Source organism: Physella acuta, unplaced genomic scaffold (genome assembly GCF_028476545.2).
Source record: "Physella acuta isolate Inbredline_101_S28 unplaced genomic scaffold, ASM2847654v3 ptg000621l, whole genome shotgun sequence".
In the NCBI taxonomy this organism is placed as follows: Eukaryota; Metazoa; Mollusca; class Gastropoda; family Physidae; genus Physella; species Physella acuta.
The window spans coordinates 301399-321260 of NW_026732140.1; the positions used below are offsets into that span (position 1 = coordinate 301399).

The window sequence follows — 19862 nt, forward strand, 5'->3', positions numbered from 1 at the left end:
GGCTTAATGGTGTTATTTAATCAGAGGCGTAGCGACCCTTCCCGGCGCCCGGGGACAAACTTTTCGATTTGCACCCCCCCTCAAGATTTCGATTTGCACCCCCCTCCCTCAAGATTTTGATCTGCACCCCCTTCTCAAAATTTCGATTTCCACCCCCTCAACCTTTCAATTTATTTTTCCAACCCATTTTGGCGCCCCCTAAGGTCGGCGCCCGGGGACATATGCCCCCCCCCCCTCGATACGCTATTGTATTTAATGATATTGCGCCATAACCACCACTTTTTCCATGTTCTTATTTTATTATCTCCGAGCCATATAGTAAAAGAGACTTCACATTTAGCTATAGATCCTGAATGAATGTTTTTGACAATGCATTTGAATTCCACTTTGTCTTAGAGTGTTAAACGCGTTTTATCGCTGCTGATTATAACTATTATTAAACTGGTTATTACTGCTTCTCCAATCAGTACAATTATTTCTGCATTTGGGAGGGGGGGGGGGTTGTCGAAAGTGGACGCGTGTCGACTGGGAGAGGTGGGGGGGGGGGGGCTAAAATCCCAAATTTTTTTGGACGTCTTAAATGGATGACCCTGTATCATAGGCTAGTTCGGCCCCTTATAGATTTTTATATATTTTATAATACAAAGCAAGCCCATTGCATTATCTTTGCAATCACTTTAGTATTAAAAGTTTAAAAATAAAATATAGAATTAGAATAAAAACACACGGAAATGTCTTCTAACATTTTATCACCATTCCACGCCAGATTTTGGTGTGGCGAGTTTTAAATCCTTTTGATCTGGCAATAACATTGCAACTGCGACATAAAACAATGGTTTAGCAGCTTAGCATTGATAACATCAAATCTAGATTTCTAGAATCTAAATCGAGTATCAGTAGGCCTATAATATATCTAGATCTAGACGTCTATTTAAATTAGATATATTCCTCGACTAGTTCTAGATCTAGATCTAATATAAATCCTGATTTAGATTAAAACAATGCGCTACCCAAAAAATGTTACTGTTGTCAGTGTTGTGCTGACTTAGAAACTTTTTTCATATTCTTACTTTCTAACTAAAATAATCTAAAATCTATATTAAAGTTTAAAGTATATTATTCTAGATCTAGATTGATTGTAAATAAATAAATATAGGCTAGATCTACACTATGAGAAGATGTAGTATGTAGCCTACTTAACCTTGTGACTTTATGTAGTATGTACTATCACTATGTAGCAGTAGTGAGTAACTCAAGGAGTCAAACTGCAAGTCTATCAGCTGAGATGACTCAAGAATGCTCAAGATTATTACTAGATCTAGAATCTAGATTCTAAACTAGATTAATTAGGAATTAATATTAAATCTAACTAAGTAACTAAACTATAGTCACTAGGCTATAGAATAGATAGTGTAGTAATAAAATTATAATAATAGGGCCTAATAATAGTAGACCCTACTGTAGGCTAATAGAATAGTAGGGTCTATTAGATCTAGGCATGATTAGGAATAATTTTAATTTAAAAAAAAAAACTGATTATTTTTTTAGACCTAGGCCTACATTTTAAAATTACATTACTTCAAAATTTATAGCAATGCCATGTTACCATGATTATTACTAGAAATAGAATTGACGTATTATTAGAGGATTTCTGTTTGTTATAATTATTTTATAATTATTATGGTTTTTTGCAAAAAATAATAATGCAAAGTTTTATTCAATGACACTTTGTCACTCAAAGTAATTTTCATCGCAATGGCATCTTCTACTGCTGGTGAATCATATTTAACCATTTTTAATATTAGTTGTGATCAAATTCTTCGTGTCCAAAATATTGCTGAGTCGTTGTTCAAAGTTGCTATTCATGTAGTTTTACATTCAAGTAGACCCACATCTCTTGATAATTCAGAGTTAGGCTTATTTTCCAGCGCAACATGTTTATTGGAGAATAGAGAAAATGCTAGTACTGGAACATCAATTGTTAAAAACAGCAATGTAATGGATTGCACTACACCAGAATGTATAATGAATAAACGTCCTAAAGAATCAAATTTAACTGAGGAAACGGAAAGACAAAAATGCTATAACACTCTGGAAGATTCAACAGAGGACATTTTCAATTTGCCAACTGCTATTTTACAATTTGAAAGTAAAAATGGCAGTAAATTTTCGCAGGATAACATCAAGAAAGCAAAAGTATGAGTTTATTTGTTAACCCATTTTGGAGTATTGGTGTGTCCAGCAATGGATTTTTCTATAAACAGGTGTGCTAGGTTGTAAAAGTATTAAGCCTAGTAGATTTAATATTATAACATCAAGTTTAGTATTTAGGTCAGAAATTAGGCGGGAAAGGGTTAGCATTGACAGCAAGTTACTTTTTTTAGTTTACTGCAAGTAACCTAACACCCTTGTTTTAGAATTCCATTATTGCGGCATTACCGGACACTAGTATAACTATAACATCCCCACTTTCAGTGCCAAAGGCAAAGTAATCAATGTGGAAATGCTATATGCATACCAAACCATAATTTGTTTACTTTTATATATTTAATACTTCAGTTACAGGTTGATAATCTGGAAAATGTCAGCTGACTAGATTGAGGGAGCTTAAAATGAATACAATATTTTAGAATTATTCTGATATATTTTATTTATAATTTAAGGAATGAATAAGGAAATGAAAATGTTTTGGAGCTCTAATATTGTAAGTTAGACAGTAGATAAAAACTTAAGCACAATTAGGAGGAAAATATTACGATTCCACTAACTAAATACAAGTTAATTCAAACAATTACAATGATGCCGTACTTAAGCATTTCAGTAAAATGAGCGTGGGAAGCTATTAAAAGAATCCTAAATAATTTAAGATTGTTGTAACATCAACCAGATCTAGTGTTAAATCACACAAAAAGTGTCATAAGAAGAGCTGGTTATGGTTTTATTATAGTGGGGGTAGGGGTATTCATGTTTAAAAAAAATGTAAGCTTAAATGAAGCAGTCGATAGATCTAGATGCAGGCTAGATATCTATAATATAAGCGGGCTGGTAGTGTGTCAGTCCTTCCTCGTGTCATCGCTATAGATTTTTGAACCATAAAAGTAAACACATCACATGTCGTGCTTTTTACCTGCATCACAGTGTCATATTATAAGTGATAAAGAAGGGTTTGTTTATACAACGACTTAAATTTATTTCATAGTTGCCACTGTTTTTAATTGTTTCGCATAACGTAAAGAAAATGTTTAATACACGCTAATAGCTAAAACAAATTAACGGATCAATGTCAAATATCATTTTCGTTTAGATTCCTTAAAAAAGTGGATACATTTTAATAACATTATAACAGTAGGGTAGAAAAATCTAATTAAACTGTTTAGTAATTTTGCCAAGGGAGGTAATTTAAAAATAAATTCAACTCACGCCAAAAAAATGTGAATGCAAAAATCTCCAAGATGGAATAATTGTTGGAATAATATAATTAGCAAAATGTGAATGCAAATTATGCAGACGTATAAGAGTACATTATTGTTGGAATATTATAATTAGCATTGATTGATAAAGGCTGTCTTTTATTTATTTTATTCACTGAATGTACTGTTTACTAATTATAATTTTTAATCAACTATTCCCCACTATTATATAAAGTCATCACGTTCATTAGGTGAGCAATGGTTTTAGTCATGAAACTTTATTGTAAATTTTAAAAAGTACTGAAAAAAATAACATGAATTTATAAAGTGCAATATGGTCTGTAAAACACGGATATTATAGATACAGCCTTTTATTTATTTTATACACTGAATTACTGTTTACTAATTATTATTCTATCTTTCGGTTTGCGGACAAGCTAGGGGTTTTATAGTCAGTCACCGAGTCAGGCGAACAGGGCGCGATTTGGCGCCACGGGCTAGACTATGAGCACTATGCGTTTATAATTGTATTTAAATTGTGTTTATGTTATGAGTGTTGTGTTTGTTTTTTTGTTTGTGTTTTTTTCCTTTGTTTGTACATTTAAAAAAGATTTACCGTGGCGGAGCACTGGTATGCAGCTAGTCCTTAATATAAGCGGCCAGATAGTGTGTCAGTCCTTCCTTCTTTCATTCCCTCATCGCTATAGATTTTGGAACCATAAAAGTAACATCAACACATGCCATGCATTTTAGTTGCATCGCATTGTCTTATTACAAGTATTGGAGTATGGTCTATTTATGTAAGGACTTAAATTTTGTTATTCTAGCCAAAGTTTTTACTCTTTTGCTTATTTGCCTAGAAGAAAATGGATTCATTTTTATAAAGTAGTGTCGAATAAAAGTATTCAATTAAAATTTTTAATAATTATGCAAGGGGAGGTAATTAAAAAAAAATTCAACTCATGCTGAGTATTGCTTTTTAAGTAATTTTTTTTTTATTCCTTCCACATTGATTATTGTTTTTTTTTATTTCTCTGATCTCTTAAAATCACAATTTTATTTTTGATGCTATTCAAAGGGATGGTTAAATTAGATAATGTGGGAAAGGCTAACTCTAAGCGCGGACATCTGGCTAAGTGTTTGAGATTGAGTTTGCTTTTGTTTTGTTTGTGTTTTATTTTGCGTTTGCAAGTTGCCTTTGCATTGTGTTCGCTTTTTTGTTTGAGTTTGTGTTTTCATTTGTGTTTGCATTTGCGTTGTGTTTGCATTTTTGTTTGTGTTGTGTTTGGTTTTGTTCTGTTCCCTAGATTCACTGTGGCGAAGCATGGGTATGCAGCTAGTTTACTAGATATAACTAGACTAAAACTATACATAATCCTCTTATTTTGAATGAGTGTTTGATGATAGGCCGTTTTGCTTATTTTAATTATTTATTTTCAGATTAACAAAGTAGCATCAGCGTGCAAGTTCCACTTTTTGCCTTCAAATTCTTCTTTTTATGTATGACTGTTTCTACTTTTGGTTGCCATCTACCTTACTGAATCAGTACTTAAGTATTGTGTTCCCACAGCAATAGAGTAAAATACCACTTTCAGTTGCTGGAAATAGTTCAAAAGTTGACTGAAATAATTTAATACTTATGTTTGACATTTTGTCCACCTAATTTAGATTGTTCTCAATTTATAGGCTCTTGAGAAACCCAAAGTGGTTTCCTGTTATCAGAAAATGCCCAAAAGTTGATAGAGTACTATAAATTACTACTTTCTTGTATACGGAGTATAGAGAAAGTATTGTAATCGAAGCACATAATAAAAATTGAGATTTTCACAAATTCAACTACTTACACATCCCTTAGTCAGAAAAATTGTCACATTGGGGTGAGCCTTTCACAGCGTGTGTCCCACCCAGAGCCACCTCCTATCATAGGCTCTTGCCTTGCTTTTCTCCACAACTTCATGTTTGGCACTTTGTCCTGCCACCTCAATTTCAAAATCTGTCTAAGGCATCTGTTCATGAAGGTCTGTATCTTTGCTGTGCTAGCTCTGGAGACCCTCCATGTCTCGGCTCAATATAGCAAAACTGCCTTGACATTTGTGCTAAGTATTATAATCTTGGTTTGGTTGGAGATGGCAAAATTTTTCCATATGGGTCTCAGAACTGTGAAAGCGCAGTGGGCTCTATTAATTTTAGCACGTATGTCCTCCTCTGTGCCTCTTGCTGCTAAGGTAGACAAAATCTTCCACATTATTTACATGTCTTCTGTCTATTGTCTCTGGGGCCTTCTGGTTATTGTTGATTCTCATTACTTCTGTCTTTTCTTTGTTGATCTTGAGACCTACATGTTGAGAGATGGCTCCTAATGCATCAACTTTTTCTTGCATGTCTTGTAGCCTGTGCGAGAGTAAGGCAAGATCATCTGCAAACTCCAGATCTTCTAGTTTCCCCGTGAGTGTCCACTGTATATCTTTAGAAAAACAACAAGAAGAGAAGGGGTGAGAACAAACATCCTTGTCTAACACCTGTGTTGACCAGAAACTCTTTAGACAGTTTCCCCAGCATGGCTAACTTAGCATGAAAATCGTGAATCGATTTCCTATTGCCTCTTCTTTGCTTCAGTTTAGCAACAACCAGGTGATGACCGGATCCTATATCGACACCTCGCTTTGTTCTCACATCCTGCAGTGAGGCCCTCCAGCGACGCTGTACTGCAACATGATCAATCTGGTTTTCAGTATGATGATCGGATGATATCTAGGTGGCTTTATGACATTTTCGGTGGGGGAAAAGTGTACCGCCAATAGTAAGCTCATTTGATGCACAAAATTCTGTGAGGAGTTCGCCATTCTCATTCATTTCCCCTAGGCCAGGGGTCGGCAACCTTTTGAAGCGGAAGAGCCAAAAGTTACAATTTTCAAAATTTCCCTGGTTTTAAAGAGCCACTAACATTTTTTATTTCAAATATTTTATTTTTTGATTAAGATTATTAGTATTTGTTCAAGGAGCTGGAGAGCCGCATCTTGATATCAAAAGAGCCGCATGCGGCTCGAGAGCCGCAGGTTGCCGACCCCTGCCCTAGGCCATTGGTTCCCATCTCCATTTCCCTGCCTCTGTTGTCTCTGCCTACTTTGGCATTTAAATCATCCATGAGGATCAGCATGTCGCGCTTGGGTACCTTATCAACCACTGACTGAAGCTCTCCATAGAAGCGGTCTTTTTCTTCTTCGTTTGCGTTGTTTGTAGGAACGTAGCACATGATAATGGAGGTTTTTTGAAACCTGGATTCAAATCTAGCTTTAATTATTCGATCAGACACAAGTTCCCATTCAATTAGGCTTTTTGTTGCCTCCTTTGTCGTGGGTCGTCCTTATTTTCTTTTCCTGAGTATCGCAGTGTTTCTCCCATCTGGAATTTTGTTTTTTGAAAGGTGTTCCATCTTGTTTTGCATAGGCCAAGCACTGTAAGATGCTACTGTTGCATTTCTTTCACTGCCTGTGCAAACTTCTATGATGTTTTTTTTTTGCTTATATAGCAACCAAACCCATAACTCATAAACCTCTCTAAAATTTAATTTTACTTATCAAACAATATAACATTTAAAAAAATGGCACAACGCTCTAACTGATGTCTACAGAGATTTCTTTTCTCCCCTTCCCCGTGGTGTAATGTAAATCGCCGATGTACAACATGTATTAAACCACATACATTTAATTTAACTTTAGCCATTCCGTAGATTTTAATTATTTAATTATTTAGCGTGAGTTAAATTTTTTTAAAAATTACCTCCCTTATCAAAATTAGAAAAAGAGTTTAATTAATTAGATTTTTCTACCCTACTGTTATTATGTTATTAAAATGAATCCACTTTTTCTGAGAATCTAAACGAAAATGATATTTGACGTTAATCTTTTTAATATGTTTTAGCAGTGTGCGTGTATTTAATATTTTCTTGACGTTATGCGAAAGAGTAAAAACAGTGGAATTTATAAAATAACTGTATGTCGTTATGTAAACAAACCCTACTCCATCACTTAAAATAAGGCTCTGAAAAGCACAGCATGGTGTGATGTTTACTGTTATGGTTCCAAAATCTATAGCGATGACAGGACTGGCCCTTTGAGGAACTAGGTTGATAGTGCTGTCTCTTTTCTCTAAACTAAAACCAACCCCCCCCCCCCCCCCCCCCCACACACACACACTCCAAAACATGTCTACTGTCCCATTCAACGAAATATAATTATATACTTTTTCCAGTGTCCGCCCTCTCCCCGAAAATTCTACCCCCGCCCCCGAAAATTTCAAGTACCCCCACCCCTCTCCGGGGAGGAAAAGTCTGAAAGAAACACTGGTCGCATTTGTAGATCATACAAACTAGAGGAAGAACCTGGGCGGGGCTTCGCCCCTACCGGAAGAGATGCATGAAAAAAACTGCACGCTAAACATTTTTTTAGATTAGAAAAATTCCTCCCTCCTGGGAGGAAAAAGACACTGGTGTCGCGCTTAGCCACTACCCGAAGAATTGCATGAAAGAAACCACTTTTTAGATTAGACACATTAATTAGACAGTAATTTTATTATAGAGTATCGATGAAGAAATTTCTTTTGAGTTGGGGAGGGGGGGGGGGGCTCAGACGTTCTTACGCGGGGGATGGGCTTCGCCCCTATCGAAGAATTGTATGAATGAAACTCTTCACGCAAACCACTTTTTAGCATAGACACATTAATTAGGCTGTAATTTTATTATAGAGTATCGATGACGACATTTTTTTTAGTTGGGGGGGGGGGGGGGGTCGGCTTAGACGTTCTTACGGGGGGGGGGGGGGGGGGAATGGGCTTCGCCCTACCCGAATAATTGTATGAAAGAAACTCTTCACGCAAACCACTTAGATTAGACAAAATTGCCCTTTTGTTCAATGTTTACTCGAGAATCAATGACGTAATATTACTGTGTGCACTCTCCGGCTTGAGGTTATTTTTTACTACATGCTAAATGTGACGTCATATTTCGTTTCCGTCTTATTGTGAAAGTTTTTAAATTGCTTGTGTTTTCTCTAGAGCGTTCTTGTCAGATACATACACAGATAGATAGATACACAGACAGCGAAACTATTATATAGAATATATATATATATATATATATATATATATATATATATATATATATATATATATATATATATAATATAAGCAGCCAAGTAGTGTGTGGTCTTCTGCCACTTTTCAGCTGCTCCAAATTCCTTCTTATCCACCACACTAAAATGCCCTGTCTTCCTGGGTCAATCCTTGTGTTGCTTGCCTTGTGAGTTCCACTACAAGGCCTGCATGGCTTTATGCCCAATCTATTGCCATTTCCTGCCCATGATTTGCCTTTCTATTGTTTCTTATCCTCTTTCACACATCTCACATGCTTTCTTGTTTTCTACCTTTTCTTGCCATTTTATGTTTAATATTATTAAAAGTCTGGATTCTTTTTGTTGTTGCCTCTAATGTTTTCCATGTCTCGGATCCGTAAAGCAGGACTGCTTTAGGTTTGAGTTTTTAACTGCAAGTAGTAGAATGACTGGGATGGTATGGCTGGGGGTTGAGAAAAGGTGTCCTATTTGGAAAGATTAGAGGGGGCTTTTTTTTTAACTGTCACTGGCCCTTAACTGTATTGATTTTTCTCTTGCACTGCAAGTCCCCTCCTTGTGATGCTACTACCCATAATCAAGGATGTACATCTGGTATCTGCCGTTAAACTGAAGGGAGCGGTCTTTGAATTCAAATTTCAGTTTTTTACATGTCACTATTTGTTTGTATTTGAATTTGAACAAGTATGAAAAAAAAATACCAAATGTGATATATTCTTGCCTAAGTTATCTTTGTATCATTTATTGAAGCAAAAAGATGGAGGTAATTTTTTAAGTGCTGCCAAAAGATACATTATTCTTTACCTTGTTGATTTATTGTGAATTCATTTGAAAAATGCTTAAATTTACCTTCTAAATTTTACTGTTCAATCACAAAAACAAAAAAAATCTGTGTGTTTTATTGTGTTGTAAAATTGTCTCATAAAGTTTGCACAGCAAGACTGTCAAGCTTGAATGTGATGATTTGATTTAACCACTTATACCTGTAATGCAACTTTTTTGTTCACTATGAATTCTAGCGCTGAGTTGAAGAGGACAAAAAAATAATACACATTCATAGTCACTATTGGTGACTGTTTTAGCAAAACTAAAGTGCTCACATGTAGATCTCTATATAATTTCCATTGAAACACCAACAATAGAGATTGCTTTGTATTGTATCAGTATTAATACAACAGACAATTTGGCATTTAAACTTTATGTGTTTCAGTTGACTTACAACTGTTCAAAAATTTGGCCATTCGGCATGAACAAAGTATAGATAATAGTAAAATAGACTTGAAATTTTAACTTTGTAATTGTCAAAATTTAGTAATTGTCACAATGTTGTAACAGATCTGACTTTTTGTCAAATAAACTTTTTGTCTCAGTGGGACAAGCGAGTACCTTTTTGAAGCGATCACCGCCCTTATTCTGTATCCACTCTCCCAGAAATGTGCTATAAGTTTCTATCTCCCCCAAGACCCTTCCACCACCTCCAGGGGACAATATTGCCCACATTGGGAACCACTGCTCTGAGTTCATGTTTAGTGTTAGCTTTTTTTTTTTGTTTGCTTAGGATTCTAACATCAAAGCTTTTGGGACAGTGGTTTGGGTTGGGGACTTGAAAAAAAGTATGATGTGTTATGTATGTATATATAGGAAATTCTCTTCTAAGAAAATGATTAGGTCTAGTATATTAACAAAAAGAGAGTATATTTTGTTACAATAATAAGCAGTTAAATCTTCTCTTTTCACAGACATTTGTTATTGCTCACCTGGCACCACAATCTGATTATGTTACTGTTACTGACAAATTTAAAAACTTGGCTGAATTTGAAATGATTGAAAATGTTGCTGATGAAATTCAAAGATCTACTTTATCCCTTGTGACCCTAGACAAAGATAACCTTGAGGTCACATTGCAAGGATCAAAAAACAATGTGGCTTCTGCCAAATCCAGAATATTTCTACTTCTAAATATTTTAAACGAGCAGTTAACAGATGATGGTGACTCAAACAATGAGATAATAGATTCCTATGGTAAAAATTATCTTGTAGAAAGTCAACCTAAAGAAAATGTGCATATAATTCAAAACACATTTTCTAAAAAAGTACCTATCCCAGAATCCATTCAAAGCATTCCTTATTCACCAGAAAATATGAATGTTGTGGCTGAAGTTGAAGATGATTGTTTTAAGTCTCAGAATTTGTTTTCTACTAAGGAGATTCAAAATACTAATTTTATGATACCTTGTGAAATAGATACATTATCTGAAGAAAAAATTGCTACAGATTCTAGATATAGTAAACAGTTTGAACAAGCAATCAAGTTAGGCTATTCAGAGGAAGATGTCTCTAAGGTTTTGCTAAAACTGGGACCAAACAGTGAGTTAAATGATATTTTATCTGAACTTCTTAAAACCCCTGCAAATAACGTAGGAGATCTTGACAAGGGAAATGCATTTTCTAAGGATGAAGGGCATTTGCAGATTCATGAGGAAAGGTCATGTGATTTTACACAACCATTTTCTAAGGTTAACAACAAATCTAAACATGGTTTGGATACTACTCTACGCCACATCATAATTGATGGAAGTAATGTTGCTATGAGGTAAGATATAATTTGTTTCAATTCTTTAAATTAAAATAAATAAATTACTTAACCGAACGTAAAAAAATATCAATGATTTAGAGACATTTGGATGCTTTGAAATTTCCCTTTGTCCACTTTCTGGGTGGGAACAAAAACAATTGACATTATTATGGTTTCCTACCCATGCCACCTGAGTGATAGTTAACATGATATCATCTTGGCCAGGAAATTCATATCAATTGGGGTAAATATTTTGTATTATTCAGCTTGCTCTCTATAATCATTAAGTAAAGATCTTATTTTAATTAATGTATATCCTAATTTAACCTATTTGAATGTAAAGTCTGATTAAATTATATCCTAATTTAACCTATTCCAGTGTTAAAAAACAGATTAATATGAAATATTTAAGGCCTGAAATATTTCAGTAGCAAAACTCAATTATTTATTGTGTAATCACTAATCTAGAATCAAGTTTCTCTTATCAACCTAACACAGACCAACAAATGACTTAAGTCCATTTATTGCTTGTATTCTCAAATTAGATAATTGATTATAGTGTTGGAACCTAATAGAAACAGTTGTATTATTAAAACTATAGGGCATGGGTTGCACCTGCGCTTTAAAATAAAGATGGCTGGTCTATTGAAAAAACTCAACTGTAGATTTAATATATCTAGCCCAGGGGTCTCCAAACTACGGCCTGCGGGCCCGCAAGGTCCTCTCATCCGGCCAGCTGAGATATTTTTGTCCACAGAAAAATGTTTATTGGAGGTGGCTGAGGAACTTTGCTCAGAAAATTCAAAACAATTTGAAAATGTAGCTTTTTGTAACTTTCCTTTTCAGTCATGGGAAAACAGTGTTTTCTTGTAGAGGCATTAAAATAGCTGTGGACTGGTTTAGAGAAAGAGGTCATACAGATATAACAGCATTTGTTCCACAGTGGCGTAAGGAAACCTCAAGACCAGATGCTCTTATATCTGGTAAGGTTTTGCATTTCTGTAGTTAAGAACTTGAGTCTTAACAAATAACAAGGTTGTTGTAATTTGCATTTTAATCTAGATACATTGTTAGATGGTTATTCATTTGAAGCAAGTGGTTAGTGTGTTTATTGAAAATGCTAGTTTTGCTATTTTAACTTCTATGGGAGTAGTCTTTAAAAATATATACTAAGCTTTGTAACAGATTTTTGCACCTGGACAATTACATACTTGCAATGAAGAAGACAGCTGACAATGTCAAGAGAATAACTATTGAAAAAATTGATATATTTATACTTATAGGTCAAGATATACTTGCTGAATTAGAACAAGAAAACATTGTTGTATTTACACCTGCTAGGAGAGTAAAAGGTCGCAGAGTAGTTTGCTATGATGATCGCTATATTCTTAAGCTTGCAGTTGAAACAGATGGTATTGTTGTGTCTAATGATGTATACAGAGATTTGGTTAATGAAAATGAAGAGTTCCGCAAAGTAGTGGACCAAAGGCTGTTGATGTACTCTTTTGTTAATGATAGGTAAGCTTTTACATACCTAGTAATTTTTTTTTATGCTATCCTGTATCATGAACTCTTGGTAAACATGTTTGAATCTTTGGACTTTATTTCATATTTGCCACATTAAAATAGTAAAATTTAAAAATGCATAAAGAACCTTAAATAAAAATGTAATAGTAAAAGTGATATGCCAAATTACAACATGAAGATACAAGGTTTGAGGAGGGAGCAATACTGTTTGACATGTTGATGAGTTGATATGACAAAATAGGTGTTTCTTTAGTTTTGTTTGGGACAAGTTTTCTGAATTGAATTTTTTGATGTAGTTAGGTCAGTTTTTTAGATGCCCATTTTAATTGTTTATAAAAAAAAATAGAGTTCCGTAAAATAATTTTATTTTAATAAGTGATTTAATGTGATGGTTTAAATCCACGGATGAGCTTTTGTTAATGCCAAAATCATGGCTTTCTCGACATATAATTCCTTTTTTTTGTTTTCAAATGGAGAAGAGTTGAAAATCCACTCTCCCAGAAATATGTAGATACAAATAGAACTAAAACTCAAAAGGCAAGGTGTTGTCACATTTGAGATGAATGTTACATACACACCAGAGTTGTGTGTGCAATTTTTGTGTGTGCAGTTTTTTGCAAATCCAAGAATAAATTTGGCATTCTGTCAATTTCAATAGTAGCAGAAAATGAATTTCGTGTCAGTATTTTTTATTTTTCTTTCAGCTTAAGGAAGTAACACTGTAGTTCATTTTTCAAGGAAATCCACTCATTCAAATTTTCATTTAATTTGCCTTCAGATACATCTACCACATTGCAGAGTTTCTCAAACATGGTAAAGATTTTCTTTACTCTGCCAGTTTTTCAGCTTGGATTAAATGCTCAGAGATTATCCTGAAATGTGATGATTTTCATTTCCATTTGCCAAAGTTTGAGCCTATTTTCCAATTCTAGTATATTTTCTAAATATGCTACTCTTTTCAGCCAACTTTTTCAAAGTAGTTTTAACAGCATACCCATAACCCAAGCAGTGGATTCCACTTGCATGGGGAGCAGTTCTGTTACTTTTTCTGACTGCCTGATTTTGACTCAGGCTGTACAACACACCCCCCCCCCCCCCATTGCCAGTTTTCCACCTTAATAATCTAATCTAAAAAAATGTATAATTAATTTCTCCATAATCTCTTTTTGAAGAAGTTTTGAGTTAATCATCATCATTATCTTTTCCCTTTTGTGTCCAAGACACTTGGCAGTTCTCCAATATAGTTCTGTTTTTGTCTGTTGCTTTCTGTTGTGTACCTCCACGTTTCCAATGGCTTTCCATGTTTCCTTTTTCCTTGAGGTGTCCAGTTGATTGACATTTCTGTGATATAATCTGGATTCAATCTTAAAATGTGATCTATCCAGTACCATCTTTTTTTTATTTTTTTCAGAAATTGCTTCCATTTCCATTTCTCTCTTTCATTTTAGATGTGTTTCACAGGCACTTAGTTTGGAAAGAATCCAGTGATCTACTGGTAGCGGTTTTTAACTGTTTAGCATTCAGTGCCATACAGAAGGACACTAAGGACACCACTTTTGAAAAGTCTGCATTTGGTCTTAAAGGAGATTTTCTGTAACAGCCATGTTTGAGTTCACTACACATTAGGAACTCTTCCTTGATAGCATCTGAATAAATATATTTTATTGAAGACAAGCAAATGCAAACACATAATTGTTAATCGAAAAGCAAGCAATTGTGAAACTTTGATTTTATTTTAAATCAACCCTTCAATGTCTGTTATTTAACAGATATTTATTGCAAATTTATTGCAACATGCAGGGTTTGATAAGCTTTCTCATAGCTTTTTTCATGGCAATTTCCAATATGACTAAATATGATAATTCAACTAGTGCTGTGCTCTTTTGCTGACAAGTCTCTGATGTTGGCAGCTAATTTCAGGCTGACTAAAGAAAGCCAAATCCTGTTTAGCATGTTAAGTATGGTATATTGCTATGTGACATTAGTGTTTTGCAGGGTTTATAGATTCATTAATAAGAACTAATTTCCACAATAGGTGTTGTGGCTTCTCTGTTCCATTGTTAAATTAGGAAAGCAATATTTCAGATATTCTTTAAGTACTTTGTTGTTTTTTCATTGTAGGGGAAAGAAAAAAATGTCTAATACTTGCACACCATGCAAATAATATAAAAACTAATTAAAAGTGAAAATTATTATCATCACTGCGTTAGTTACAAATAATTCAATAATCAACAGCATTACAATAAGATTAAAAAAATATTTTGAAAAATGTCTATAATCTATTTAAAAAGTCATCTAGCAATAACAAAGTCACGCTGGAAACATCTCTACAGATAGGGCTAAACCAGAAGAAATAATTTATTTTAAAAAATAAAACAGCATGTTTATTTTTTTTTTTAACATACAATAAAAAATGTAAAACTAAATTAAAGGCAAAGATTACGAATAAAAAAATTGATTGTTAACTAGTAAAGAAATTACTAAAAAAGTAAATAAAATAATTCTGAGGAATTTCTATTGCTTCCATCATAATTTAGAAGAAATAATCATATATATGAAACACTATTAAATTTAATAATGGAAACTGAAATGTTTAGGAGGCTTTAATTAGCCTGTATGGAAACTTTATAAAGTATAGGAGGCTGAAGTATTATCATCATCATTCTTGTGGACCCCTTGTGGAACATAGGAGTGCAACCACACCTCTCCATCTTTTCTCTTTCCTTAGGATTATAATCTAGTGCGTGACTGGAGATTTTGCTAATTGGTTTATGCAAAATATGTCTAATCCCTCCCCGTTTACACTTTTGTATTTCTTTGACAAAAGGGTCTTGTCCAGTTTTTCTCCACAGTTCGGCATTGGTAATTTATTCAGGCCACCTGATGTTTAATAAGCTGTGGAGGCATCAGATAATGAAAGTCTCAAGTTTGTTGTTAGTACTTTGCTTTTACACTTACGACATGTATACTATACATGTCTAAACACAAAGCCCAACAAAAGTTATTTTTATCTGGAAACATGTTCTTAACAGAAAATGTATTCTTTAGCTTTCACACTTACAGAACATGTTTTAGAACATTTTATTAAACAAGCATGACCTTTTGACATGGGGCATCTGCTATATAGGCCTAGATAATTAAAAGAAAGAGTAATCAAAGTTTAAATAAACCGGGAGCCATCTCCCCTAAACTTTCTCGAATATTCTTATATAACACTGCAAGGGATGGCAACTCAGGAATTAGACATGATTTTTAATCCATTTTTAATTACTTAAACTTTTTAAAATAGAATAGAATCTCGTAAAAAAAAATGTTCCCACCAAGAGAATGGCTAACAATATGTGTATAATAGTGTGGAATATTATTAGTACTTTATAAATTCATATGCGTTTTTTTGAGAAATCGGAAATAGCGTAAATAACTACTTCCTGTCAACTGAAATTACACAAAATTTGATAGAGGGCAGGGGATTAGATCTCTTACTTATATGTGAAATTTTGTTTATTTGTCTGAAACAATACTCAAGATATAGGCTTTTAAAAAACTAAAAGCAGAATAAGTTCCACATCCGGTAATTGGAAATCACTGAAGAGTTGATATAGAACTAAAAATTTGATATAATACTTATATATGAAATTTCATCAACCTAGATGTAATGATACTCAAGTTATCGTGTTCACAGACACACACACACATACACACACAGACATACAGACAAAATTGCAAATCTATGTTTTTCCAAATGAGGGAGGTGTAAAACTTCGAGATTAGTGAAGAAAATTTTGATTTTTTGCAGGGAGACAATGCTTCCTGTATACTTCGTATATATACGAGAAAGTAAAAAGCCTAGATATTAGGCAAGCAACTTCATTATTTGAAGGAAAATGGTTTAGCCATGGTGCCTACAATTCAACAATAAATTATCTAAAAATTACAGAACATGCAAGATTTTAGAAATTTTATTGGAGTGTCAGAAATACCTAGAAATAATGCTATGTCTAAGACATTACCCACCTGCTATCAGCTCTCCCTCCCATCCCACAGTATTGCTTGCTAATATCTTTCAGAAACAGCTTGTATGATATGAATGAACAGGGCTAAATATTTGTCTGCTGAAGCATATCATTTCTTTAAACATTTGTATCTGACAAGTGCATTAAAAATACAGCGATCCATTATAATATTATTGCAAGATTCCTCTCTTATAGTTAACTATAATGGAAATTGTATTAAGTATATAAGGCTTTTATTGGCCTAAAAGGAAGCTGTATATAGTATAGGAGGCTATTATTGGTTTAAATGTAAAATATCTGAAGTATAGATGACTCTTTTTGGCCTAAAACAAAAATGTATAAAGTATAAGTATAAGAGGCTTTTATTGGCTTTCATGGAAAATGTATATAGTGGGCTTAGAAGGCTTTTAACAGCCTCATCCATGGGTTCCCAATCTGTGGGTCGAGACCCCCAGGGGGGGGGGGGGTCCTGAAGGGCTTTCTGGTGGGTCGCCAACTGGTAGACTAAACTCTTGCAAAGAAATTAAAAATATAAATATTTAGAAGAATGTCTAAAATTAGGCTTTACTAACATCACTGGAAATGGAATAGAGAAGAAACAATGAGCACTGTGCAAAGTTGTTCTCAGTCATGAGTCTGAAACCTTCAAAACTATAACATCATTTTGAGACGAACCGTTCGGAACACACCAAAAAAGATATGGAGTTCTTTCATCGGCTTGAAGCTAGTTGTAAACGTCAGAGACTTAATCGAACAGAAAGTTGTCACCAAGGAAACACAGCATTAGTGCAAGCATCACATGAATTCGCATTAGAAATTGCAAATTAAAAATTAAAAAAAAAACAATAGGAGAAAATATTAACCCTGCATGTTGAAGATGGTGAAATTAATTCTTGGGGATTACAGTGCAGTAAAGGTGCAACAAATATCTGTCTAATACTACTATTCATCGGCTTATAGCAGACATGTCCGTAGATGTTAAAGAACAAATTTTGAATAAAATCAAGCTTTCACCATTGTTTGCTTTTCAAGTTGATGAATCAACAGACGTGAGTTCGTGTTACCAGTTGCTTGTCTTAGTAAAATATATTCATTCAGATGATAGCAAAACAGTTTGCTATTTTGTGAAGATATTGTAGAGAAAATAAATTCGTTTTTTTGAAACTGGATTATTAAAGTAGGAAAACGGCTGTGGGGTTTGCACGGATAGTGCGCCATCTATGTTTGGGTTAAAAATCGGGCTTTCAGAAAACAGTAAAAGATTTAGCTCCCTAACCAAGAAAGACTACCGATTCCATTGCTAATAAAAGTCATAAATTATATTAAATCTGGTGCTCTGAACACCCGTCTGTTTAAAAAACTGCAAAGACATGACTAAAGACCACGAGGTTCTGCTTTTCTACACTACAGTACGCTGGCTGTCAAAAGGAAATGTGAATCGTGTTTTTAAATTGAAAGATGAAATAAAGTTGTTCTTGGAAGTACAAAGGAAACAAGACCTTTTTATATACTTTAACGACAAAGAAACGGTTGGAGAGATTAGAATACTAGCAGATATATTCAAACATCAACATAAGCTTAACCTGAAGCTTCAGGGAAAATATTTTCTCTTTCATGATAATCTTGGGGCATTTTTATCAAAGCTGCAAAATTGGCGAAGAAAAATAAATCTTGGAAATATTGCCATGTTTGAGAAACTCTGCAGTGTGGTAGATGAATCTGGTTGTGAGATAAATAAAAATTTAAAACAGGTTTCTGGGCATCTTCAGTCTCTTGAAACAAATCGAGGCGTTATTTTCCCTGAGCTGAAAGAAGAAGAAATGCATTGACACGGTACCCATTTTCTGCTTCCCTTGATGTTGCCAGCATTCTTGATGAATTACAAGATGAATTCTTAATGAAAAACTGTTCACACAATTTTGGTGTAGTGTGCACCATTCATACCCAAACGTGAAATTGATTGCTTTTCAAGTTTAGTTCCTTTTGTGTATACATATCTTTGCGAGAATAGATTTTCAACACTTCTCCAATGAAATCATAACAATGAAATAAATAAAATGTTGAGAATGACTTGAGGTTGGCGTTAACATTGGGGCAACATTTTTCCCACACAAAAGGATACAGATGGTTTGACAGAGAACCAGATGGACCATGTTTGCATTAGTTTGAGCTTCCAAAGATCTTTACAGGATCTTAGGGTCAAAAGAGGAGCAGATGTTGATATTGATCACCATTTGTTGGTGGCTTAACTTTAGCTGAAACTGAAGAGAAACACAAAAAGGGCATGTCAGACAGAAGAGACAAGTGCAATGTCACTACTCTTAAAGACCTTAGAAAAATGAATAATTTAGGCTTGAAAGTTAAGTTAGGAATTCTCCAAGAACTATACCCAACAGGTAGCAGAAAGTGAAAAGAATGCTATGGCCAGTTTGCCAGAATGTGGTGGGCCAAAGAAACACCAACAGAATGGACCATAAGTAAAGTTGGACAGGAAAAAGAAGGCTGCAGTGAACAACTGTAGAACAAGTACAACAAAGCAAAGGCCCAAAAAGATTACAAGGAAGCCCACAGAGAGATGAAGATTATACGCAGGGTCTAGAGGCTAAAGTAGAGCAGGCAGCGTACAGTGGAAACATGAAACAGCTCTACAACACAATTAAACAGTTCTTTTGAAAATTCATTAAATGGAAAAACCTGTCATAGACAGACAAAAGAGCACTACCAGAAGCTTAAATCAAGACTATCAGATGGGCAGAACATTGCAAGAAACTCCTAAATAGACCAGTACCTCTTAAGCCACCAGACATCGGCCCATCTGAATTAGATCTTTCCATCACCTGCAAGAAGCTAACTAGAGAGGAGAATAGAAAGGCCATCACACAGTTGAGGAATGGGAAGGTAGCTGAACTTGACAACATCTCACGTGACTACGGCTTCTCAAGGAGGTAAACCTCATGAGATCACATATAAGGGGACATCCTGCTGAGATGCCCATAATGTGCAACATACTTACAGGTGTGAACTGGAGGACTTTCAGGTGTGAACTGGAGGACTTTCAGGTGTGAACTGGAGGACTTTCAGGTGTGAACTGGAGGACTTTCAGGTGTGAACTGGAGGACTTTCAGGTGTGAACTGGAGGACTTTCAGGTGTGAACTGGAGGACTTTCAGGTGTGAACTGGAGGACTTTCAGGTGTGAACTGGAGGACTTTC

At 34.5% G+C, this 19862-nt stretch overlaps 1 protein-coding gene across 5 annotated transcripts in view; it reads left to right on the forward strand.

Moving 5' to 3' along the window:
- Positions 1-816: 816 nt before the first annotated feature.
- Positions 817-19862, forward strand: part of LOC131948022 (uncharacterized) — a 29229-nt gene continuing 10183 nt past the window's right edge. The window contains exons 1-6 of one of the 5 annotated variants that reach the window (XM_059309473.1): positions 827-890; positions 1712-1774; positions 1929-2196; positions 10276-11129; positions 11958-12094; positions 12395-12629. In XM_059309473.1, coding sequence (XP_059165456.1) covers positions 1999-2196; positions 10276-11129; positions 11958-12094; positions 12395-12629 — 1424 coding nt within the window. In that variant the 5' untranslated portion in view covers positions 827-890; positions 1712-1774; positions 1929-1998. Of the gene's footprint in view, positions 1184-1209; positions 2265-10275; positions 11130-11957; positions 12095-12394; positions 12630-19862 lie in introns of those variants that run through there. The other 4 variants (XM_059309471.1, XM_059309472.1, XM_059309470.1 and 1 more) reach the window with 4 other exon arrangements.